Source organism: Prinia subflava, chromosome 9 (assembly GCF_021018805.1).
Source record: "Prinia subflava isolate CZ2003 ecotype Zambia chromosome 9, Cam_Psub_1.2, whole genome shotgun sequence".
NCBI classification, from domain to species: domain Eukaryota; kingdom Metazoa; phylum Chordata; class Aves; order Passeriformes; family Cisticolidae; genus Prinia; species Prinia subflava.
Window position 1 is genome coordinate 8560422 of NC_086255.1, and position 26590 is coordinate 8587011.

Below are 26590 nucleotides of genomic sequence, written 5' to 3' on the forward strand. Positions count from 1 at the left end.
TCATACTCTTCAATTCCGCCTCAGACACATGCTATATTACACTTACATTAAGGTTAATGTGCAATGCCAGTTCTTTAACAAAGGAACTGCAAATATTTGAAGTTACAGCATCTCTAAGGTGTCTGTTTAAAAAGTTTATTGTTTCTCTCTCGCAATTCCCCTTTCATCCCTGCCCCTGCCAGGAGAGTTGGGCTGAAAAAATGGTGAGAATATTAGAGCAAATACAGGCACATATTTGAGACAGTCTTTGTACAGCGTGCATATGCTACCAGCATTACAAGGATTTTTCTTTCATCTGTTCCTTCAGACATGAGCCTCCAAAATACTTAAAAACCGCTTCATAAATATCCTTCGAAAAACCATCATCACATCTTCGGAGCGCCGGCGCGTTAAATGCCTGCCACCAAAACTGATGTTAAAATTTGGGAAGAGCTAGAGGTGGAAGCTGAGGAGCAGAAGCAGCAAGAACAGAGAGGAATGTTTAAACAAGAGAGCCTCAGTGAGAGGGTGAGACATGGTGTACTTTCTATAAATGAAATAATACACACGTCCCATTCACGTTATAAAAAATGTTACAGGTAGGCAAGCTTCCGTAATTTATCTAATACTCTTATATTCATGTTTCCTTAGGTTTCATGCAATTTATTAAGTTTTCAGTGTTGCCCACAGCAAAAAGGATAAACAAAAGCAGATGTGAAACTCCCTTTTTTAAGGGCCCGCCAACCTCCCGCAAAGCCTGTAAGCAGCTGGGGAGGCCTGATTACCATCAGCTCTGCATGGGCAGCCCAGCTGCCTCCCCAGGCTGAGCCCAAAGCTGGTACACCCTGACCCACAGCAGGTCTTGCCTCTTTAGAAGGAGCTTGTCCTCTCTACTCTCTAAGATTTTGGTTTGAAGTATGTTTTGTTGGCCATGGGCTAAGTAACCCACAAGAACAAAGTAGCCTGGAGAAAAAAGAGGACCAGGACAACACAAGTGACGCATCCCTGGCTGGTCACAGGGGACAGAGGACTTCATGAACATTTACACAAACAAAAGGCAGAGCCATGGAGTTTGTTATTCCTCAGCAGGGAATAACCAAGATACCACACTTTCACTGCACCTACACTAAAAGGTTCTCAATGACACCAAAGCAGTAGAAGCTTCACAAAATTTGTGTGTAAGACTTCACCATCCTCAGTCACAGCAGAGGAGGTACCATGCTGAGGCATAGGAGATGCTGGAAGAGGACAGAGCATTACAAATCTATATTTAGAAGACTGGTGCTCCCATGCCCTGCTGGGCATCACACAGAGGACACATCCATGCAGCACAGCATGCTCCAGGACATCACCCGGGCCCATGCACCAAGGGTAAAGTCAGCTCCAGTCTGCAACATGATGTCTTGGGTTTGCATTTGGTCAGCTATGGAAGCACTGGAGGAAATTCCTGAGTCTCTGCTCCCATCTACCCAGACTTATCTTCAGTTAAAGGCCATGGGGAGAATAGACATGGAAGACGATGATAATTCCTACCATTACATGTATTCCTGTCATACTGTTGCAGCTCTATTTCTGGTGATGGAAGCCATCAAATAAGCATGCTTACTCCACAATCTTGATTTTAACTGAGGGGCTGTCTCTAAACTAATAATCTTGCATTTTTAATGACCATAAAATTCAACTGAAAACCAGCAGGCTGCAGGCTCTCTCCCTCCTATACCCCATTGTCTCAAAGAAAAGGATTCAGTCTTTTCCTATTTTGTACAAACCAAGGAAGCCTCTGAAACCACTTACACACAAACACAAGCTAGGGCAGTTGTTTCTCAAACATTAACAGCCTCCAGATTAGAAGTCCTGTAGGGCAAAACAGGCAAGAAGGGGGAGAATCCTGGCTCACAAGGTGCAGCTGAAAAATTAGCAGATGGCTTTGAGAGAGGGAGGCAAATCTGCCGCACTACCGCGGCGCTAGCGAGCACACACATAATAAATTGGGGATTCCCCGTGTCAGGGCTGGCTCCGAGCGTGAATTGCAGAGTTCCAGGGAGGATCAATAACTGTCAGAAGGAGAAGAAAGTGAGCACTAAATTCGCTCGCCTTTCATCTTCAACAAATGGAACAGAAAATCTGATGGATGACAGAACCTTTCGTTTCTATAGCGTTCTTGTTGAACTAAAGACTAGTGACATTGAGATGATTTTCGACATGCGCTTCTGTAGATCCAGAAGCAATTATAAAAATAAAAATAAAAGAATTTTGTTACAAAGAAGCCCCCAAAGCAAAAGCAGCGATTCAGAAGGGCAGGGTAAAGAAAAAATATTAATGAAAGCCCGTGCCAGTGGTCAGCCCCTAGCATGTGAGAGTGCAGAGTTTTGGAAGCATGGAGTACATTAAACACAACACACCCCTTGCCTCCCCCATAATTAAGTTAGAGATGTGAGAGCAAAAGCAATAGAGGTTGTCTGTTTAGTTTCTCTGCTTGGCAGGGCACCACACACACATGCACACAATTTCTCCTCTCCTCCATTTCTGAAAGGAGGGGGGGGAGGAGGGGGTTCGACGGGAGGGGAAATATAAAGCCCAAATGAGCAGATAAACAAAAAATCCAAAGCAAACACAAAAAAAATTTCCCAGATTTCAAAGAAGGAACATGCTACTGCTCAAAGAAATGCCAAAATATCTTCTCCATCCCTTTATTCTACTGTAGACAGTCACTCAACCCATCAGGAAAATTATATTTAAAAAAATAACAACAACAACAGCAGCAAGGAGACAGGACCTTTTGTACAATCCAGCTGGCTTCTGTACCTTGACTTTCATATCAGATATTTATTTTGGCATGTGGGCAGTGGGGGAAGGGGAAACATCTCTGGACACTGAATGACATCCTCCACCATGGTGTAACAGAGCACAGAGGCACATCTCTGCTGAACACTCCACGTGATAATGCACAATGCCTGGGTCCCCTACAGTGTCACACAAACAAGTCACAGGGCAAGGTGGGGGGAAATCCCAGAAAAGAACACATGATCCATCTTCAACCTTATGATCTGGGTTCAGCAAAGAGGTGGCATTGCCCAAAACCACTGCTCAGGTGGGTTTAGGACCAAAGTGCTCTTGGAGTTCACCAGGTGGGCTGCTGTGTCCCCCAGCACTGCAATAAGGTGTTTGCAGAGGATGCATCACCTGGGCCAGCCCAGAAGAGGCACATTTCCACCACTGAAATGGAAAATTAAAAGCCTGCAAAACAAATGCAGTGGCTCAACTGGGCATGAGGGCTTGGTGTAAAGTTCAGAAGCTGGCCTATGCATGCTAATTCCATCTTAAAGTGTGTGTGTGGGGAGGTTATTCCTGCTTTCTCTGTGGAACGAAGATATTAAATTACAAGCTCTGAGACCCCAGACTAGCTGATGGCAATAAAAAAAAAAAAAAGAAATAAAAGAAAAAACAAGTCTCAACCCTTGTATTTTAATCCAAACAGACCATGCCACACAAAACCAAGATTAGCTGGGGCTCTCTGGTATCAGTGACTGCCTACCACAGATTCACTGTCCCTGCAGCTCCGAGGCAGTGCTGGCCCCATACCACACCCTGTGGTTTCCCACCCCATCCCAGCCCACAGCCTGCACCCAGCCACCCTCTGGCTCTGCTTTTTGGGAGACATGGACACCACTCTTGACAGCCTCCTCTGGAACCTCAACAGTGGCCAGATATGTTCCTCCAGCCCAGTTTCACCCACCTCTTTAAGATGGGCAAATTTGTGCATAGTCTCAGCCAGTTTCACTACTGGGCACTGAGGGAGATGATTCAGATATTGCCCATTCAAACCCATCATCAGAGAGTACTGGAAATGATCCCTCTGAAAATCTGCATCACCTAACAGAGCAAAAGAGTTGCCTGACACCCCCACTGAATAATCTGGTAATTTCAGTGTCTCAACCAAATTGTGGTTTGAGAGATGAGGCCTTGTCTCCATATGAAAAAGATAAATCAATCTAGAATACACAAATGCAATTTTAAATGAGAGTATCTGTTCCAGATCAAATACAGCTGCAGAACCCACAGCTTCAGATTAACAGCATCCTCCCAGTTTAGTTTAATCTACTTTGAAAGCAAATTACTCTGTGCTAGGAAGAGGCACTCATTCTCCAACAAAAGCATCCTCACACACCAAGCAGCTCCTCGAGAGCAGCCCCGTGTGTAGATGGGGCATTGTTTCTCACAGACAGGAGCCTCTTGCTGTGCCTTCTCTCCCTAAAAGCTGTAAAAAGTTGCCGGTACTGAAGAACTTCTTTGCTTCACCTGAGGGCTTCTCAGGCCAGGTTACACAGCCCTTCACAGCTTGCCCAGCAAATGAGATGCCAACACTACCTGAACAGTATTTTAGTCTGAACTTTCCTCCACTGAAGGCAATTTTTTGCCTCCTGGAAGGATCTGAAAAATATCCTTTAAGTCCATGTTAAAATATAAACAGAAGCAAACAGCACTGTCTCCAAAGCAGGGTCTCTCTGCACATTTAGAAAGGCTTCACACGAAGTTTCCATCCTTGACAAGGAGCATCTCATGAGGGAAACGCACTCCAGCTGACTGCACAATGACAGCAAGTGCCAGAAAACTCCAAATCTGATCTGAGATCTGACACTGACTTGTTGTGTGGGCTTGGGCAAACCACTTAACCTTTCCACATCTCAGCTTTTCTGCCCATAAATGAGGGTAATAATGCCGAGCCCCCTTTTCCCCAGGGGCTGATAGGAAGCCTGGGGGTTTTATGGCACTCTGGAAGTGTGAGGCACCATAAGTGCAAGGCACCATTATCTAGAACTTCCACCATCGCCTCAACATGTGGGAGCAGCAGATGCTGGTGAGAAGTGGCCTGCAGGGAAGACTCCTGACAAACTGAATGTCCATGTTTACCCTGAGTTTTCTCTGGGAAGATGTCTAAGCAGCAAAAAGGGAGTTTAAAAGTCCTTTCCTCACTCCTCACAGAGGCAGGAGCAATAGCTAGTACAGGAGGTGGCCAGCGCAAGGGCAGCACGGGTGCAGAGCCATGCAGGAGTCATCCATCCCTCAGAGGGGTACAGCTCTCCTGCTGACAGCACAGGGAAGGCATTGCTCCCTGCTTCAGTGGCCTTATCTCAAATCTGTGGCAGCTCTCAATCACACCTCCAAACACCCAACCAGAACAACAGGAGTGTTTCTCTGAGCCCTTCACTGAACCACCACCACACCTGTACCTCACCAGGCGGAGTCAATATTCACAGGAGAAGCACGACAACAAGAAGTATCCAAACCCTTACACCACCCAGCACGTGCTCATTCCAGAAGGCAGGCAAACAACGTTCAACTCTTACAAAGTGTGACTTGGCCCATTTCTTGCTGTGCTAGCTTCCCAAACTCCACAAGCAGGATTCAGGTCCTGTGAGGTGAAGGGACATGAGAGCACATGATGCCCAAGCTCCATGGGCTCGTCCAGGCACGTCTTAGAACAAGGGTGGGAGACAAAGCGGAGCAGATGACCTGCTGATTACACCTCACCAAAACCTTAATAACATAGGCAAAGGTTAAAGATGCAGCTCATTCTGGACAATTGAGCTGCTTTGAGCAAGCCCTCAAGGGTTATAGACACCACACAAAGCTACAAAGAGCATTTTCTCCTCAGCGTGCCCCTATCTCAGCTACCAGTTCATCTAAACTAGAGAATTAACTATTTGCTAACTGGGATGTCTAAGAAAAGGTGGCCCTGAAAACGACTGTGGCAACTAAACAGACACATAGATGGTCTGTCCAGCTGTATAGCAGACATCTTGTGAACATGTTCTGCAATGACACTAAAAATAGCATTGTTTCACCTGGAACAGCAGTTATGTCTCTCTAGGAGATGGGGAGGAGCAGAGAAGCAGAGATCTCTTGTAGGCTGTTATTACCAGTAATGAGTTTATTTTCAAATCAAAGCTGACTGTTATTCATGACTAGAAAGGGGTGGAAATTTCAAAATACTCCTAACAAAATGCTTCCAACTACTGATTTCTTCACTTCTGTGTTTGTAACATACAAAACCAGGGTAACCTGAGCTAGGTCAGCATTACTCTGTGCTCTGTAGCAAAAAGGAGAAATTCATTAAGTGACAAAGCTAACTGCTTTCTGTGACTACACCAGCAAATGAATTCAGTGGTAAGGACTCTTGCCAAGACAGTGAATTTATGCAAGTACTGGAGAATCCTCACGGAAAATAAACTTTTATTAATTAAAGAGTATCACTCACTGCTCAACCCAGGGGACAGAAATGTATCACATGTTCCCCATCTCTGCTCAGAGGAGCTCCAACACCAGCCAGCTCAGGAACTGCTTGTGGATCGTCTCCAAGACAAAACGCTGAGACTTGTGCATGAGTAACAAACAAAGTTCCACAAAAAATCACGATCTCTTCAATGATCCATCACTAACAGGAAGAGAAATTCATTTTGCTGCACAAGTGATTAATTATAAATTATTAAATCCAGCTCTACTCAGGATACTTACTCAGGGAAGCAACCGCTCCAACATGTCAACAACTTTTGTTTTCTCAATCTTTGAAACCAGTATCACTTCAAAACACGTATGGACCCAGATTTTCCACAGAAGCTCTATCTAGTATGTGTTTTTAGTGCCCACTCTCTCCAGTTCCCTCCAGACTCTAGGAGGGACAGCAACTTACTCTCCCTGCCTTTGGACACAGCCTGTTTCAAGAGGACATTGCCATTGTTTTTACCCTCTTCTCTTTCTCTCCCATCCATGTGAACCAGACAGGGAATCATCTGGAGAGCACGAGCTTACTTTCTCCATCCTTATCACACAGGAGACTGCATCTCCCAAGCAGGAATCTGGGGAGCAGCCTGTCCATGAGCACAAGCTCTGCTGCAATTCCTGCGTGCAGCAGGCACGGAGGAGGCAATTTCCTGCCTGGCAGGAAGGCAGTGGAGAGCCCTGGGCTGCTCCAGCCTCCTGCCTGCCCACCAGCAGCCGGCAGGGGCTGGGGCAGGACAAATGTGACAGCAGGAGAAAGTGTGGGGCTGCAAACGTGCAAACACAAAGCAGCTAGAGGATGCGCGGATACAAAAATGGGATACGTTATTATTCCATAAATTAAGTTAAAGCAACCTCAGCATATCCCAGACCTTTAATACTAGGCTGCTACACACCAAGTGAGTTGGCTTGCAGCCTGCAAAATGTTTCAACTTCACTCAACTGAGACAAGACCCACGTTTTATTAAAAGAGATTTATCTTCCTGCAAATAAACCTCAACAGCTTTTACACCCTGAAGAAGCAACTTCAGTTTGCGTCTGGCCCTCCTCCCCCCTGCCCACAACAAAACACACGTTCAAAATCTGATGAGTAAAGAATTACCAGTTACAGCTTTCTGGACCTTGCCCATGTCAGGCTGGTATGCAACAGGTTTCAGTGTTTGTTTTTATAATAAATAAAGCAAAAGTATGATGAGACAACTAAGCTCCTCGCCTCTCCTCTGCCTTCTTTGAAGACGGCTTTTTATTTTGAGACTTAAGCAAAAACGGTAAAGCAGTTAATAAAATAAAGGGCATTCCCTATCTCACATTTCAGCCTGTTCCAAATAATCTAGACAGCATTAAAATACCAAGCTTGCCTGTCAGCCATTTAATGAAGTACTTATTTTTTTAAAAATGTAACACACACACACACACACACACACACACACACACACACTTTCCCTTATTCTTATAAATCTACCGGTCTGCCCCATGATCTCATTTTTCCTGATAAAACGCAAAAAAATTAGAAGGGAAAAAAAAACCCAAAACACACTTTTCCAAGCAAGGAGCAAAACCTAAATAAAATTAAGGAAGTGTAAAGCCCAACTCTAACAGCAGACAAGTATGCAGAGAACAGTGTGACCTTCCCTTATCACCCACTGACATGCTTAATCATTTCCAAAGAAAAATGCTCTTTTCTGCCACTTCTTCACTCTGTGAGCACCTCCAGCTCCTACATGGCCAGTAAAGAGTTAAATCTCCCACTATCCCCTGCTGCCTGCGAAAAATCACTGAAACAATTGAGACATTGTCCAGTGAACAAGACTCCCAGGGCCTGACATTTTTGTTTATGTCCCAGTTCTCAGCCTGTCAATTTTCACTCCCAACGTTAAAAGCCTGGCTTGCCCCAATACAGTCTGCCCTCGTCTGAAAAGGCTCCACTTCATTTATTTTATTAAAGCTATGGTGTGTTTATGATTCAGAGCTCTCCCCATACGAGGACCTGTTGGTCCCATCCCCCTGCCTTCTTCCCCGCCCTGCAATAGCGACTTCCTAACTCTGAGCAGGTTTTGCCTTTTGCAGAGCCATTGCCCAGGAAAATAACTGTGCTTAGGTTAAACACCGATGTCCTGGGGTATGAAATATGTGTTACTGAACTCCAGCCCCTTAAAATAGCCTTTCATTATTAACCAGGGGATGGTAGAGGGGAAGGGAGTTGGATACTAAGAGTGGCAGGAACTTCAAAAACAAAATAAAGTTAATTTAAAAAACAAAAGAAAACAAACAAACAAAAAAGAGGAAAAATACCCTGAAAAAACCCAAACCACACACACCCACTCTCGCTACCCAGCTGCAAACTAGAAAATACATGTAATGGAGTAAAACAAACATCTTGGAGCAAAGCAGTGTTTTCTCGGCTGCTTCGCGGCTGCATTTCCTGCCTGCGTTTTCATAATGACCGGAGCGTCAGGCCCAAAATATATCCCTCTCCTTCACCCCTGCCATCCTCTCCCCCCATTCCCAGCACTTTTTTTTTTCCCTTCGTTACGCTCTCCATACTTTATCTCCATGAAAAGCACACACAGCGGTCACCAGCGTTTCCTGTTTGCCGAGTGTGCTTTAACTATATCACACCCTCGGCTGCTGCGCTGGAATGCACAGCATATGGCATTGTGAAAGGGTTTACTGTCGAATAATGGCAGCAATGCAGTCCTGCTGGTTTATATCAAACCCTGTCACTCTCTTCACGGAGGTCTCCCTCGTGCTCTCTGAGAGGCGAGGTAAAACACACACACACACACACAAAAAAAAACTTCAACTCTCAGCAGAAGCCCGTCTGCATCAAGACCTGCGAACCCAAGGCAGGGAAGATCGCAACTTATGAAGTGGTAACTTGTAGCCACTCTTTGAGATTGGTTTCAGATCTTAGTCCCCCCATAATGGAACTGTCTACAGGTAAACAAATGGGCTGTTGCAAGATTTTTGAGCGCCTTGCTGGGATTCCCGGCAGAGGACGGCTCCATTCCCAAGCCCCTCTTCTCCAGGGTGGCAGGGCTGTCAGCCTGAGCAGCTCCCTGAGCTCTGTCCCAAAGCACAGCTTCACCTTCCCTGCTTTCAAAAATCAGCACTGATATATCTGGTTTTGAAAACATCCATGTGAAAATCAAATGTACACCATCATCTTTCACTCCGGGTCAAAGCTTCAAAACTGAGTTTTCATTTAATTGCTCACAGGTTTATTTTTTGCTTGGCTTTTTTTTTTTTTTTTTAAGCAACTTTGAAAGAAAAATACTTCCCAAATAAATAAATAAATGGATAAATAGATAAAGTGCTGCTTCCAGCTGCAGTCAGGTTTAGCTAAGATGCTCACAAAGGTTACACTTCAAAGTGGTTTTTGTGCAGATCTTGAAATGCCTTCCCATCCCCGGATGCATTCGGCCGGCAGACGCTGAAACGAGTAGCAATACTTTTAAAGCCCATTGAAATGCATCCATCCACCCTCTCTTCATAAAAGGAAGCCTTACTTAACAGGCATTTATTATTGCTGAACTAGGGTTGAAAGTTCAGTGTCCTTATAGACCAAAATTATCAAGATTTCTGAGTTTGCAGCCCACGTTTAAGTCCTAATGAGCTATTGTACCCACTCACTGCTATTAACTCTTTGATGTCAGGAATCCATGATGCTCTTTTAAATGTTTCACAGATGTCCAAGGGAAAAAGTGCAAAGCTCACCTGTGCTGAACGACAGGTGAGCAACCGGGTTTTTTTGGTTTTGTTTTTTTTTTTTTTTTGCCTTTAGTCCCCTCCAGCAAAATATGCAAAGACAACTACAGCATTAAATATGCATGTCAAAGACAGGCTAGCCTACCAGTCTGGACTGTGAACTCAGACTCAGGGGAGCTGTACATCGCTTCCAGCCTTGCCATGATCTGCTATGCAGAACACGTTACCTTTCTGGGGAAGGGACGTGAGCATACGGTGCCCGTCACACCGCACACGTACAGCAACCCCACTGCTGCTGAGCCGTGCACTGCACAGCCCCATCTCCCCTGCGTTTGGGCAACCTGAGGCAGCGTCAACAATCTGCTTTTCTGACAGCTCCTTGCCTAATAGATCTTCCTAAATACAGGTAACAATAAAATGATACTGAAATTGTCTTTAATCTGCACCAAGCGCTTTGACCCGCTCATTGCACAGTCACATCAGTGAAACTGTGTCCACAGGAAGAAGCCACTATCAAGCTTGAATGGCACCTGGGAAGGGTAGGGTACCTCATTTTTCAACCCCAGACTAAGGCCCCCAATCCAACCACCAGCAGACAGGAGCAGGGTGAGGCTCTAATTCCAGAGTCAAAAGCCCAGCTGGGCACCCAGGCGTGGAGCAGCTTGAGTTGGCCAGGCAAGAACACAGCACCAGCTCTTTGGCTGTTCTCCTCTCCCACCAGTGCTGGGACTGCTCCCTCACACTTTCTCACTGTTTACTCACCCCACAGACTCCTCAGCACCGTGACCTGAGGTGTCCAAGCGTTGCCTATGCAGGAATGGAGTTTAACAATCCATCTCCGGTGTGAGTGGACGCTCCCTGAACGTGCCCCGGGCATGAGGAGCAGAACAAGTCACTGCAGGGTGAGCCCAGCAAGGCCTTCCAGCACCTCTGGAACTGCCCAGCCACATGCTGGACACCTTCAGTCCAAATGGCAGCTGCTGCCTCACATTTACCCCTCGGGCAGCAATTGTGGAGCAACCAGCATTGCCTCAGATTCACACCAGAGCTTATCCCAAAGTAACCCGTCCCGGCCATCTCAGCCCTTTAATAAGGAGCAGGTTATTTCATGTCCAGTAAACAACCTCCCTCCAAAGAGCTGGACATGCCTGAAAAGCATTGACATGAGGAGTCAACGTGGAGCACTTACGGCTTTAGCAATTCAAACTCTTGCTTGCTTAATATTAATTAATCACGTAGACATGCCCAACATGCAGTGACAGAAGTTCTGCCGCCAGGGAAACCTTCTCTGCAGTCATTTGGGGTTTTCTAATGATATGGCTTCCATGCAGCTGCTTGGCAGGAGCCATAAGTGCACAGCAAGAAAGTCTGGTGGCTTTCAGGTCTCTTCATTCTGCTTTCCTCCATAAAACATCATTTCCTTATTACAGGGCAGTCACATGCCCACAACACTAAATACTGACATTGCAGAGCTCTGCAAGCACAAATCAGGGCAACTCTTTTTGTTTTTTTTTCCTTTCCCAAACACTATCCTTTCAGCCGGGGAATGAGACCATGTTCTGATTTTTTCATTTCCCAGTGGGCGGATGAGCATCAAGAGACCAAAACCCTTCTTCAGCTTTTCTTCTACTACGCCTCCTACAGCCCTGGGAAGAAATATGTCAGCACAAGGACAAGCTCCAGGGCAGAGGAGTTCAGGTCATACTATTCCTTCTCTCCCTCTTTCTTTTCAGTAGCTGGGGGACAGGCAGAGGCCACGACCACCTTTCAGGAAAGGACTTTATTTCATATAAATGCTCATTTCCAGCACCCCACAGAAAAGTGTCACTACACAAGACAACACTTTGAGCACATGCTTAAGTGTTGTCCTGAACACCAATGGACATCAACGCATGTTTAATGATTTCTTGAATCAAGGCCTAAAAAGTAAAAAGGAAGGGGAAGCTAGTTTCCACAGTAATAGTAGTTGAGAAGCCTTTGAATCGTGCCAACAGGAAAACTGCATGTTAAAGAACCACTCGCCTCTCCTAGGAAACTGCACCTCTTTCTGCAGGCCTGCACTGCAGGGTCCAGGGTCACCACCAGGTCCTTAATCCATACCAAGAAGAAAGAGGGATAACATTGGGGGGGGAGGAAATAACAACATAAAACTCTCAAACCAAACCCCAAAACTTGGTTACTTCTTACTCCTGTCAGGGAGGTTAATCAGAAAACACCTTTCCTCTTGTATACACACAAACATGTGCTCAAACCATGCACGTCCATGACCAGCTACCAGCCTACCCCTCATTCTGCACATATCACTCCAAGATAAGAGCTGTAAGGTATATCTGACACAAGGACCTAAATGACACCAAAAGTAACATTCATCTAAGGTCTGATACATGTAAGGATTTTAGGTTTAGATTTCAAAAACTACTTCCATTTCTGGGGGTATTTTTGCTTTCCTGTGGGGTTACGGGCTTTTTTTTTTTTTTTTTTTTTTGCTTGCCTCTAAAATCCAGATGTGGAAATCATCAGTTTCTCAAAATCAACTTGGGAAAGTTACTTAGCATATGTTCTGGCCACACTGGTGAGACACAGTGAGCAATGCTTCCCCACCTTGGTGAAGTGTTCATTGGCTTTACTCACAGGTATCTGTGAGGTAAGAGCAAAGCTTCCAACTAAGTTCCCCTGGAGCCAGACCCCTGTCACTAATCCACTGCATATCCAGACTCAAAACCTGTTAGATAACTACTTGTAGCTTCCTTTTGTGAAAATAGGCACAGAACACTGCTTGGGCACTGATTAGGGGTGGGAATTTGTTTTACAAAGGTATCACTCCTTGTTATTTGTAACATCTCTAACTCACCAAAGGCTTTCTAAAATGGGTCTGCGCCTTACCAAACAGGTAAGGGCATAGGGCAGAGCAGAAAGCATCCTTCCTTCTCTTTGCGCAGTGGCTTACAAGGCAACTCCAGTTTCTTTCACAGGAGAGAGCACAAATGTCTACACATTCCAGAAAGTAAAGCATCCCATGAATAATCTAATCCCAAACCACATGAACTGGTGAGAAAAGCAATAATCCTGGGCTTGAGCAAATTGGCAGAAAAACGGTCCTGAGCCCAGCAATGCCAGTTTCCTTCCTTTCTTTTTAATGAAAAATATGTGCTGTTTATTTTACTGTAGCACCTGGACACAGCACACAGACCTTGTTTAGACAGAAAATAGGCAGTTCCTGTTCAAGGAGGCTCATCTGCACGGGAAAGTTTTTGTGCTCAAGTGTGAATTGAAAAACGCAGAACAACTATTTCGAATTATCTTTCCGTGTGGACACTGTTATTCAGCACTAAGAGTTCCTTTGTGAGATTTAGCTTAATCCGTTTCCAAAGCGGATTAAGCTAAACCACACAAAGGACCTCTTACTGCTGAATAAGAGTGGCCACATGGAGAGATAATGAGGAATAGAAATTCTGAGACAGCTACTGCGTTTTTGGGCTTTTCCATTCTGTGTCAACAAGCCCAAAGCTGTACCGGTAAGGGAAGACTGTGGTTCTAGAAATTTGGAGAAAAATAAGTGCCAGGGCCATATCATACCCATTAAACCTTCTGCTCCACACATGATGGCTGCTCCTGCTCCAGCCAGCACAGGCTCTGGCTCCAGAGGAGGTTGCATTATTCAGTACCTGCTTCTCTAGGCTCCAGCTTGAATCCAGCCACAAACTTCAGCTGCAGACAGGGTGCACGGGGAGGAGGACCTGCGGCCAGCGGCCCTGCCAAGCCTGCCACCCTCGGTACACATCAACTTTGATCTGACAGGCTCACCCATCTGGCTCTGCAGCATCACCCGGCGCTGCTGCCGCTCCTCGCCCGCTGCCAAGGCCAGGCTGCTGCTGCTGCAGCCCTCGCACCCGCCCGGGGCTCTGGGGACGAACCGTCTGCGTCCTCCCGCTCTGCCTGGCACAGCCACTCCTCTGCTGGAGAGCTGATAGCCTGATGGTATTTAATTGTGGGCCCACACAAGTCCCTAGAAGTTCATTTAGCATGCACGCTCCAGCATAACAAACTGCCGTGTGATTGAATTCAAAATGCAGCTCGCGCTCCTCTGTGCTGAAATCCTCTCCCAAACCATCTTCCCAGTGTAGCTTTCTCAAAATGTTGCTCTCTGCAGGTTTATTGTATTCCAGACTAACTAGTCAAAAACGGCCAGAATTTAGGTACCCTATTTGAGTCACATTAGGGATGCAAGAGGTTACTTCATGCACAAAAGATACAAGAGGGAACCCTGCTGTAGATGCACTTCCAACCACGCTGAAGGCAGCTACATCTTTCTTAAAATGATCTGATGAGCAAGCTTTTGTCTTGCTTCCTCATCACCCAGAGAGCTTCAATACTCAGATATGTCAGAGAGAGATATACTTTGGTGTATCATAACAAACCAAAATGCCAAATCTCAAGGCTCCAACTTTACATGAAGACTGCGCAGCCTCTTCAGGAAACCAAAACTGCTGCTGGTTCACTGCAATATCCACGGCTATAAACCTGCTCCTCAGGAGGACCTGCTGAGACATCCCCAGTGATGCTAGAGAAGCCTGAGTCTGCCTGGAAGTGTTGCAGCCACCCATCACAAGGTAAGTCACCCCAGAGCTCAAAGCCAGAGCCTTTGCCAGCACCAAGGACCAGGTTCTCCCAAGGTCAAGCCAATGATTCACAAGGAATGGATGCTCAGCAGATGAGGATTTGATTGAGCTGAGCATATCCTAACGCCCCTACTCAGCTGCCTTCTCCTGGAGCAACAATTAGGGTTGCTAACTCCTACAATTTTACAGCCAGTCTAGCAATACTTGCAGCTTTTCAAGGCATGGTAGCCTTGAAGTCAAGTGTTTAGGGAAGAACCTCAGACTCCACTTACAGCACACAGCAAGCTCACAAACTGCTACAGAGAAAACTTTGAGACTGAGCAGAGTATACCCTGCAGGCTCAGGAAACAGAACACATAAAGAGAATACAAAATGTATTATTTAAGAAACAGAAAACAAACAAAAACAACACCCAAAACCCCCCCACAAATACTCATGATGTTTTGAGGCCTGACTCATGATCCTAGAACAATTGGGGTTGGCAGTACAATACATTTTACAGCATTTATTCACAGCTGAAATATCCCAGCATCCAAATACTTCAGAGTTCTTGGAGCTACTCACAGATCTCCTGACTACAACCAAGCGTGACAATTCATCCCAGCTGCCAATCCAGCCCCAAGGTGTCTTCTGAAGGTGCTTTAGTGCTGACTGATGTTTGCAGAAGCATTAAATTCCTGCTCACTTCACAGTAAGAGGTACAAGCCTGCACATTTCCCCAGTCAGCATTACAGCAGAGGAGTTACCACCAGTACAGAAAAGAGGGCTGCAGAGGGTGGACATTGTGTTACAGAGCAAACACAAGGGCATGAAGCAGTCCCCTGAAGTCTGAACTATTTTGCAAACATATCGAATTACCAAGTGAATTACTTTCAAGGAGCCCACATTTCTTCTGTTGTCTACACAAACCAAGCACTAGGTTTCCATTCATATTTAATGGGTACTGAATATAATGGGTGTGTTTTATAGGAACCCATCCAAAACAATTTTATTAGGCTGCCGGTAGGTGAATTCTATACTTAGCCCCAAACATTCTGGTTAGTGCACAGAATTTTTTTAAACACAACCCTCTCCAACAAAAAATCAAAAGGAATTAGTGGTGAAAGATTCAGCCACAAAATTCTCAGCGAGCTTAATTTGTTCTGTGGCTTAATTCCAAGAAGCTCCAAAAATTCAGGACAAGATGTTTGCACACTTTTGGGCATGTATTAATGAAACATTTTGTTTACTTTGCAATTGCCAGAGCAATTAGCCAAATAAAGTATAGCGTATTTAAAAAGGAGAGAGTCACCAAAGGAGCTTTCCAATTAAGTCTGCGTGGGTATTTCTGCAGTGTGAGCCTCAGGGATCTGTGTGTTGGGTCTGTGAGCTACCAGCCATCAGGGACTGACTGGGCACCAGGACAGCCACAGCCCCTGCTCCTGCCCACAGCGTGTCCCTCTCAATACCAGGCACTGAGATCAGTGATGCCCAGCCAAGTCCTTCCCCCACAACACCACTGTCTGTGTTCCTGATCACCCTGCAGATCTCTAGGGACAGGAGAGGGTGTCCTATCATGGCTGCAGGCAGCCTGGGATCCACGAACATCTCAAGAGGTTACTGCAGAGAAAGAACTGTCTCCCTACAACAAAACATTAAAGAAAAACAAAGCAAGAGCTTTAAAAGCCCTCTCAGAGCACTGTGAGTAGAAGTTACAAGATTATGGTCCATACATGGCTCCACTTGCAGCCTGTCTGGAGTGATACTGTAGGTGCATTTTAAAACCTGCCTAAGATAAACCTGTTACTAGCAGGTATTTGTTTTTTCCTTATAATGCAGAAGTACAAACCACATTAGACAGAAAAAAAAAATAGGGAACAGGCAGGGCAGACTGTGCAGCTTCAACTCCAGTTGCTCTGGGAAAAAAATTCCTGATCTCTCCAAAGCACCCAGAGGTCCCAGACGCCCGCTGCCCATGCTCATCGAAGAGGCTGAGAACAGTCAGTACATTTCAGATGGTTTTGCCTTCAGTTTTGCTTGTCACAATATGTTTTGAAAAAACATTTTTACTCAAAAAAAAAAGGAAAAAAAAAAAAAAAAAGAAAAAAAATAGATACACTACTGCACAGTGATTCTTTGTTCTTGGTGATTCAGTCTAGTATATGGCTGTGTTCCTTACATATTAGGCCAAAAAGTACTGGAAGTCCTCCCCCTGAGGTTAACATTGACATTTACTTCAAAATGCAGGAATTTTTTAAACCCCTCAGTATTTTATAAGGAATATATTGTACCGAGCCACCATCATCTTGGGTTCTGAATGTTTCTGCCAGGTACAAAGGAAGCTAAAATCAAGTCTTTGTACAGCCTGCAGGAGGCAAGATCCCAGGACTGGTCTTTCACCCACACTCCTGCCCAAAGCAGGGTATGGCTGAGTCAGAGCATTTACTTTGCAGGGAACATGGAAGAGCAGCACTGGTTTTCTCCTTAAGGTTGCAGGAATGCACACAGATAAAAGAGGTTTTAAGGGAGCTTGCTTTCTGCAGTGAGCAGATTTTGGAGATCCTCACACAGACATACCTTGCTCATTTTTACCTCCCTGTCCAGGCTGCAACAGAAAACATTTTTGTGAGATTCCCACTCCTCCATCACCCGTCTCTCATCCTTATCACCACGCTGGCAGCACACACATGGATCAGATCGGGTGCACACTGACCATGGGACTCCTGGACAATTAGCACCCCACCCCCTGAGAGCAAGGCACTCAGCTGGGGTCTGCTCTTCACCCAAAACTTCCTGCTAAGACTGCTTCACAAAATCTTAATACCTTCAATGAAATCAAAGGTCAGAAAAAAAAGAGGGCAAATAACCATAAGCCACACTTCAAAAATATCCCAGTCTCATAACAGTACTATCTGCAGGCTGAATTCAAAATTTTGACCTAGTAAGCTTAATAATATACTATTAAAACAATTTTTCCCCAGTTTTCTTTCACCTTTGGACACAGATAAGCAGCATGACTGTGCCAGAGCAAGATGCAAAAAGTCTAACCAGATGAGTGAAGCACCTAAATGTAAATAAATGCACTGGTCTTAAATGGAGCTTCATGCTGTACCTTCCTCAAGACATACTAAACATAATTTCAGTTTAATATTCTGTTTCTCATTATGGGCCTTGGAGACTCTCTCAAGCGCCATGAAAAAGCAGTATTAACCCAGCCCTCGGCACTGGGGACAGCAATCCAGCCAAATTATTCATGCTGGTCTTTTGCTTCAATTTTTGTAGTCTTAACTTAATGTTCTTAAACAAATCTGAAAGGAGGATGGCTGACAAATAGAACAGATTTCACTTAAGACATTACAGACAGCCATGTTATGCAGCCTTGAGTCATTAGGCTGAACTCCTAAGGGGAGTTTCATTGGAGCTGGGAGTAAAAAAGGCCAACACGGAGCTTGTGGTTGTCACAGCCAAGCATTGAGAAGAAAGAGTTTTAAAAAAGGGAAGGGGAAAAAAAACAAGGAAGGGAAAAAAAAGGAAGCGGAAAAAAAAAAAGGAGGGGGAAACCCAAGCTGCCACACTCTCCTTTCCTCTCTTTGTAATCCAGCTATGAAGATTAGCCTCAAATCCTGATTTCAGAGATAGGGGAAAGATAAGAAGTGATTTGCAGGTGTTAGCATTTTCCTACAGATCTTCAGGGCAGACCAACTGACTAAAAGATGAAAAACTGGCATAGGTACACTTGATGGGTAGACTAGACACAGCAACCAGGGTAGAGAACTAGTCTCTACCCCTACACTTGCACAGAAACATCAGGATGCCCATGAAATACCCGTTCCACAAAAAGATTAACTGTGTTTCCACAAATGCAGAAGTGGATGCAGAGCCCTGTGCAAGAGCAGCCAGGTCCCAGGTGCTGTGGGCAGGCACAGCAGCAGCAATGGGGACACCAGAGATGCCTGACACATCCCAGGCCAGCTGGCATCTGCAGCCACTTTATCTCCCCCAAATGCCATTACCCGCTCTAACTTTATTTACCAAAAAAAAAAAGAAAAAGACCACTTTCACTCTGCAAAATTAATGTGGCCTGGGGTCGGTGCCAGGAAAAAGGGTGGAAAAAGCTACCCCTTATTTATATCTTTTAACAGAACAAGGCAAAACAGTTTGCTGCTAGAAATAAACATTAAACCTTGCAGAACCTCCCCCCCCTCCCAAAAACGCGCTGCTCTCCCCCTCACTCCCTCTTCTGCCTCCTCTCCCTCCAACATTGTAAGTAGCACAAAAGATCACATTACAAATGCCAGCTGTGGCTCCTTCGGAAAGTGGCCTCCATCTCGGAGGTAGTATATGTTCCTCATGGCCTAAGTGGTTGCTATGGTAAATATGCTTTTTATTGAATAGCAGAGTGAAACAGATTTTAAAGAGACCCATAAGAACCCCATAAATGGTCAAAACACAAAGCAGATCAACCTCAGCCTCCCTGGAAGCAGGTCTCGCTTCATTCTCCAAAATGATTGTGAGTTTTGAACCCTCTGTGAATATTTTGTTGACCACTCATCTCCACCTCGCCCACACCTTGCTGGAAGGGCTGGAGAGAGTCAGGGGAGCCGAGGCCCCAGTGCAAACCCTCATAGGCTGCTTTGGGTTTTAGAGGCAAGTGCCTGCTCTCCTGCAGGGCAGGAGGCTTAGGGACAATGCTCAGGTGATCCCAACCAAACACATCCTGCCCTCCCCAGCTGCAACCACCCAGGAGAAGCCTCTTGCTCTCTCTCCATCTCTTCCTAGGAGCCTGACACCACCACGTCAGAACATTCTGGGAACATTCCCACCCCCTGTGTTAGTGCTCTGGCACAGCAGTAAAAAGAAAAAAATTAAAATAGGAAAGTTTCTCTAGCTCATTTCTTATTAGGAGTAAGATGTTGGCAGGTTTTGATGACTGTAGATTTCTGATTAACCAGCCAGACATCTTTTCTCTGATCTCTTCCTCCAGTGACAGCCCAAGTGGACAGGAAGGAAAAGCAAAGTAATTCTGAAAAAGTGAAGCAGCCAGCACTAGATATCAACTGGGCAGATACCAGTCTTGTTCCAATTGCTCTCTGATGGATTGAAGGATTTAGAAGCTATGGATTCTAAAACATAGGAAATCTTTTTTCTTTTGAAATCCTTTTGAATAAAAAACTATGACACTCATCACAACACGCTCACAATTCTCAATTTAAAGAGACAACAATGGAAAAAGAAGCACCTCAAAATGTTAGGTATGATTTGAGATTTCTAGCAAAAATGTGTGTGCCTTGGATGATGTACTAGCTGTGTCAGCTCCGGACTATAGAGCAAAAAGTAAAGAATGAGCAGTTTCTTTTCTCAGTATTTACCTTATCATCCAATGGTTGTAAAAAAAGGGTTTTTTTAAAAAATCAACTTAAACTTGATATAGATTAAACTTGATATAGATTTTTTCAGAAGAAATATTGTAACCCAGTACATGCCATTCTCTCCAGAGGTAAATTTCCCAGATGAATAGTCAGAGCTAAGATGCTCCCTAATAATAGATGGCACTGACACTGGCTGTGGGTGAGGATGGATCATTGCAATCACCTCTCTTGCAAATCACATAAACAAACCATTTCCTTCTAGATCTCTACGGATGCTGTTTTAGAAAGCAAAATAAACCCCCAAACCACTCTTCATGTAAATTTGTACTGAACATTGCAAACTCAACACTGTTTTAACAGAAGCACAAGAAAAATTAACCAAGAATTGAAAATTTAAGTTTGATTTTTTTTAAATATTATTCATTATAAAGCAAGTTTTATATTTTTGTAGGTAGTAGTAAACATTTGATAACAATGTTTATACTAAATGAGAAGTCATCACAACAGAAAGGAACATGTGCTTTGTTGAACTTGGCTCTTTTGAGTCTTCAGCCAGGTAAAAAACCTGACTGACTCTCAAACTCTCATCCAAGATTTTACAATAAGAAAAGATTTCTTTAAATAAAGGACATAGAATAGGCTTGGGTTTGATTTTTCTAATGCTTTCCAGACAGTTTCTTCACTCTCTTCACTTCAACACTGTTGGATGTGTAAACCACCCTGACTGGACTCCACTGCCACCACGTAATTCTGCAGTGTGTAAATTTAGAGCATTTTTGACTCCCTGGTCTCCTGCAAGGTACATGGATGACAATTTCATAAACAGTCCAGTGATAACAAAAGTATTCCCTCTTTTTACCACAGGCTTGTTAGGGATTTGTTTGTTTTGAGATATTTCTCCTTTGGTCTATGTAAAAGAAAACTGATGACAACCAATTCCATTAATGTCAAATGCCTTCAAAAAAAAAAAACAAAAAACAAAAAACAAAAAAACAAAGGAAGAACATCTTTCTGCATTTACTTACAACAATGTGTGCTGGAGATGGAGACCTAGCATCCTTGAGGGCTTGTCTACTCTGAAGGCTCCCTGCCTGAACATCAAGCAGTGGCCATTTCATCTGCAGATACTGGATGGAGGAAACAAAAATGGGAAAAGAAAAATGAGTTCAGAAAAGAAAGACAAAAAAAAAATAACAAATCTTAGGTAACATGGATAAAAAAGTATAAATTAAAACTTATGCAAAGAACTGAAACAAAAAATTAAGACAACCTTACATGTTTGTGAAGACAAAATCTGTGCAAAACTGACAATTTCACACCACTGTGTTACAGTTCAGGAATAAGAGAACAAAGCATATTGCAAAGACAGTATTACATTTATTTTACTAATCATAGCAAATCTAGAAGTAGAATAAAACCCATAAAGAAACAAAATAACATAACCATGGAGAGTATGGGACAAGGGAAAAGGTGGATATCAGTGTCAGGAGAGGGGAAGCATATCATGAATTAAGAATATGATCTCATTACTGATTGGGTCATCTGTCAACAATGTACCAAGTCAACTGCTCCAACTCCCCAGTGCTGTATGAGCCCAACCCCAAAAAGACAGAGCACTACCCAAAAAAGACCCAGCACTGCTGGGTCTTAGCACCTATTTTCTCTACTTTTCATCATTGCTGGAAGACATCATGGATTTTCTTCTAGCTTATCTCCTGTCAGACAACCCTGGCTCAGGGACAGCCACAATTTCTCTGTGGCACTTGCCACCATGTCTGCAGCATTTGAGACCACTGATTCAAAAGCAAGAAAAACTTCAGCTCACTGCACCAGAAGTGCTCAACTCTGAACAAAAGCAGGTCCACAGAGAAATTAGTTATCCCAAACAAAGTTCTGTGCTGTACATCTAAATATAATTTCAGCCCAAGCTTCTCTCTCTGCACGGTGCTGTGCTGTCCCAGTTAACACAGGTTAATACAGGACCTCTAAAAGCCCTGTATTGTGCTGGAAGAAATGTGTACGGCCACTTACATTCAGCCCCCTCCCCGAACTAAGAAAAGCAGCTGCACACATAGATCAGGCCACTGCAGAAGCTCCTATTTAGCACTAGATGCTGGTTGACCTGACAGATCTATTCCTAGAAAATACCTACTAGAGAAATAGTTATTTTTACCCATTCCTTTTTTTTCCTTTTCCTTTTTTTTTTTCTTCTTTTGAAGTGAGAGTAACCTTGAAGAACCACTGCGTACAAACAGCCCCCGCCACTCCAGGCGAACAAGGGAAGCTGTATCTGAATCCCCATGAAGGAAGGAAGGAAGGAAGGAGATCTGGTTCCATGCCTTCAGCACATCACTATCTATCACATTTGCTCATGTATGCAAAACATTTGCTCACATGCAAGGCCTGCTTGCTACAAGACTGTGGGCACTGAGGTGCCCAAAAAGCAGAAGCCAGCAGGAGAATGTGTTACCAATTCCCATCACTTGGAGGGCCTGAGTTTTCTGAGCTACTGGAATGTAAATAAACAAACCCATATTCTGGATTTGTGCCCCATATGAGTTCCACAAGTTCCAAGAAGTCTTGTTTTTATTCATGTTCACATTTGGGATTTGTGCAATGTGGACCAGAATGTTTCAGCACTTCTTAAAAACAAGAAATAAAACCCAAACAAACCAGAACTAGACTACCCATAAGCAATATTTCTAACTCTTACAACTCGATTGTAAGCCTCCAGATATTTGATCACTTGCATCAAATCCCTGCTCTTCAGTATATGTGACCACAACATAAATTTTAAAGTTGAGATGATGTTAAAGTAACTTTCTAACCCTTTGTGGTTTCAAAAAAGTGCCTAAAAATGCAACCCGAGTGTGTAGAATTTGGACCCAAAGCCTAAGCCAACTGAGAGCCAAATTTTCAACTTGAGTGGAAATCTGATACATTACAGATTTGCAGATGGCACTATTAAAGAAGTCAACTGCTACATTTTTAAAAGCCCACCAGTTTTCTTAGACAGCAATCGAAACACCACCACATTAGAGGGGCGCATGGATTTGCAGAACGGGTCCTGATGGGTTCACAGCTACTATTGCCTTCCTCAGGTTTTCCAGATAACCAGGGAAGTATTTTTCCCTTCTTCCAAGCAAAACGTTCTCACAGAATGTGAGTATGACTCTGCTTCAAAGTCCACAATGGTTTTGGAGAGCAAGAAGCTACAGTGGCTGAAGGCCCTACAAGAACATGACAGCTCAAACAAACAGTGGCTTTTCAGGGAACAGACACCAAGCCATTACCCACAAAAAAAAAAAAAAAAAAACCTTACCACCTTTATTTTTCCATGATCATTCCACAGTCAAACCTAGAAATCCCTACAACCATGACAGCCTGTGAGGAGCTCAGGTCAGCAGCTGTCCTGTAACACAGGCTGAGAAACACGTGGGCTTCTCTGAGACTGCCCCAAGGGCAGACAGAGGCACTGACAAGCAGCAGGGGTGAGCTCACAGCAGACCCCATCCAGTCAGTAATTATTGCAGGGATTACAAAGCCTTCAAGACTGTCAGTTCTGCTGGTTTTTACTAGCAATAAATTCCATTAGAAGAAACAGAGCAAGAAGGCATGGTTGCTCCCACTCCACCTCTATCCCACAACTGCCTGTGCTTTCAGCACATACTTTCAGCCCCTACACCAGGCTGACCTAAGGGCAAGATGAACGTTTCAGAAGATCTTACTGTTACACTTTGTTTTTCTCCCTTTAAAACCCTTAGTCTGGGTTCCCAGTAAAGCCCTTCTCTTGCCCACCCCTGGTAAAGAGGATCCAAGTCTTACAGTGCACAGGCTAAAGCACTATCAGCTTCTCTTGGACATGCACATGAAGCCCAGCAGGAACAGTCCAAACCCAGAGGGCTCAGCAAGCACAGACATGGACAGCTTCCATTTCTACCAGTGGATAACACACCAGTGGGAGACAAAATAAAATCAAATAACCAGACCCAAGGGAAAGCAGTAAAGCACAAGGGTCGATAAAGCAACTTCCATGAGCTCTACCAAGTGGCCAGGATCCAGAGCAGCCTCCCAGCCCCGCCAAGATGTTCTGTCTGTCAGATAAGCAGAGGGGGCCAGAGCCCACAGCCAATGCCCAGGCCAAGCTAGTGAACCCACAGCTTCAATGGCAGGATGTTTCCAAAAGCAAAAAAGTCTGATTTGCTGGCTTCAAAATGCCAGCCCTGTTGATAAAGTATGAAATATTAGCATTGTTTAAGGTGACGAGCCTGACTCAAGGCCTCCTCATCCAAGAATTGTCATGCCTGTAACACAATATTGACGTGGTGGCTTATAATTCTTACTTTACATAAAAGCTTCATTGTGTGCCAAATTCAATCTCCACAGGCTACCTGAGCCACAGATTTTTACAAGTCTACATTTCAGCGCTGCGAGTCTACAATACACATAATTTTCAATTATGTTAGGGCAGAACAGGATCACTGCCTATATAACATTACTGGTTGGAGGAAATGAGACTCAGCCCTACTGCCGAGAGAGCTAACTGGATCCAGATGGTGGCCGAGCAGCCGCCCCCTCCACAACTCTCTCTTTCAGAGTGCAGGGACATGCCAAGCCCTTGCTGGGGCTGGGAGCTGTGACAGGAGGATGCTTGGGCAGGGGGGAGTTGCATCACCTCGGGGAAGAGGAGGGAGAGCCGTGCTTGCTCTTGCTGGTTTGCTACTGCTGCCCTGTGCTATGATACTCTTATTAAAAAGGAGAAAAATTAGGTCCTGCTACAGCACAGAGGTAAATCCTTTCCTTCCTCAAGCAACTAAATAGCAGGAAATCCTCTTCTCTTGGCCCTAAATGCAGATTTGAGCCAGACAGTTCCTCTGATTTGCAAGGAGTCCACAAAAAATCCAAAGCTGACTTTCCCAGCCTTCTGACACTGCTTTTACATTCCTGCACCAGGCAGCTGGAGGGGGGAGAAGGATAAGAGGGAGGGAAAGTTCTCACCATTCTGCTCCTGCAAATGCTGGACACCCTGTCCTGCTTCTTGTGCCTCAGTGTGGAAATCAGGACTTGCCTGTACAAACACTGAACTTTTCAACAAATTAACTCTAACAAATCTGTGCAAATTATTTCAGAACAAAACTGTTGAAATGGGCTCTGCTGGCCTGCTTTTAACATTTTTTTAAAATAATGTCATCATGGTGCATGTAGTTTATTCCCTGTTTAACAATATGGTCTGATGGGGATCATTAGCATGTGTGCATTAAAAAAAAAAAAAAGTTTTATGGCAAGTCTCAGAGAGCTTAAGCAAAATAATTGTTAAGCTCCAGGCCTCCACACAAGAATTAAAACAAGTATGGGGCAAGCGTACTTGAGAGAAACCAAAGCTTTTAAAAAGGCTGTTAAATTGTCAGCACAAGGGAAAAGGCAAATGATTTGAATGGCCCAGATTTTTTCTGTAGAAAGGAATAAAAAAACCCCAAGAACCTTCCTACACATCCACACCTCCCATCTCCAGAGGGTCCTGCAAAGCCAGGAGCAGCTCTGCACAGCCACCCCCCAGAGCAGCCACCTTCCTGAGTGCTGGCTGGGCAAACAAACATCTTTCCCAAGTTCTCACAGCAGAGTTGGTCAAAAGCAGCTGAACTTCACATCCAGCACTGGAGGAGCTTGCTGGAGGCTCTAACTCAGGGCCAGCAGGTGCCCCACAGGCCAGGGCAGGGCTCACAGCAGTGCAGCCATGGAGGAAAGGATGGCACTGAGCTCACAGGTGTTTCCTGCACCGGTGTCAACCTGGACCTGTCCCCCTGTCACACTATTGTTTTCACCGAGAGACTGCCCTACAAGTGATGTTCTATAACATATAAAAACATAAACACAGTAAGGGGAAAAAAAGGCCATATTTTTAAACAGAAGGAAAGCTGCACAATGCTTTCCAGCTCAGGTTTCCTGCAGCTGGTGCTTATTAGCTCCCAGGAACTGAAACAAGCAGGAGCAAGGCTCCTGGAGTCAGCTTGATGCCACTGGTCTCCAATAGCTCCCCTAAGCACTGGGCCACATCAACAAAGTCTGCACTTTCTCCCTGGATCTCAAATAGAATTATTCCTGATCCTAGTTTGGGGGTTAGTCTCTCCCTCGGCCAGCACTGTAGAATCATGTGGAAGCACACACCTGGATGTCAGCTTGAAGGACAGGAGTTTCTCCAATGTTTAGTTAGAAGTATTTTTGGGACAGAGCATCTAGACAAATTTTAACCAGAGATAATACAGTAGCAACACAGGAGATCACAGTGCTGAGGGGAGAGCTGATATCTACGGAGAAGCCAATCAAGAACAAAGATTAACAAGGCCATAATTGCTCTCCATAGACGAAAGAAATAGTTCCAAGAGGATACTCATCTTGGTACCTACAAAGAAAGGTCTGTCACCTACCAGTGTCCCCACTTACATTAGAAGAAAAGCCTCTAAAGATTTAAATGTAGACCCTCAGATCCTGCTCCATTGCTTAATTTACCTCAACACCTTATTTCTGGTCCTCAGTTATCATCTTGTTTGTAGAGGTGTGCCGTGTGAGAGCAAAATCTGAAGGATTTGTTTTAAATAACTGAAGCAGGCTGTTGAAGGAACTCCTATTCCTTGCAGATCTGCAATGTCTGGAATTTTT

The 26590-nt window shown here is 44.5% G+C and overlaps 1 protein-coding gene across 13 annotated transcripts in view; it reads right to left on the reverse strand.

Annotated features, from left to right (window-relative positions):
• TCF7L2 (transcription factor 7 like 2) overlaps positions 1-26590 on the reverse strand; it is a 172453-nt gene that overhangs the window by 88986 nt on the left and 56877 nt on the right. For all 13 annotated transcript variants that reach the window (XM_063405294.1, XM_063405293.1, XM_063405298.1 and 10 more), the window contains one exon: positions 20959-21060. In XM_063405294.1, the coding sequence (XP_063261364.1) occupies positions 20959-21060 (102 nt within the window). The remainder of the gene's footprint in view (positions 1-20958; positions 21061-26590) is intronic.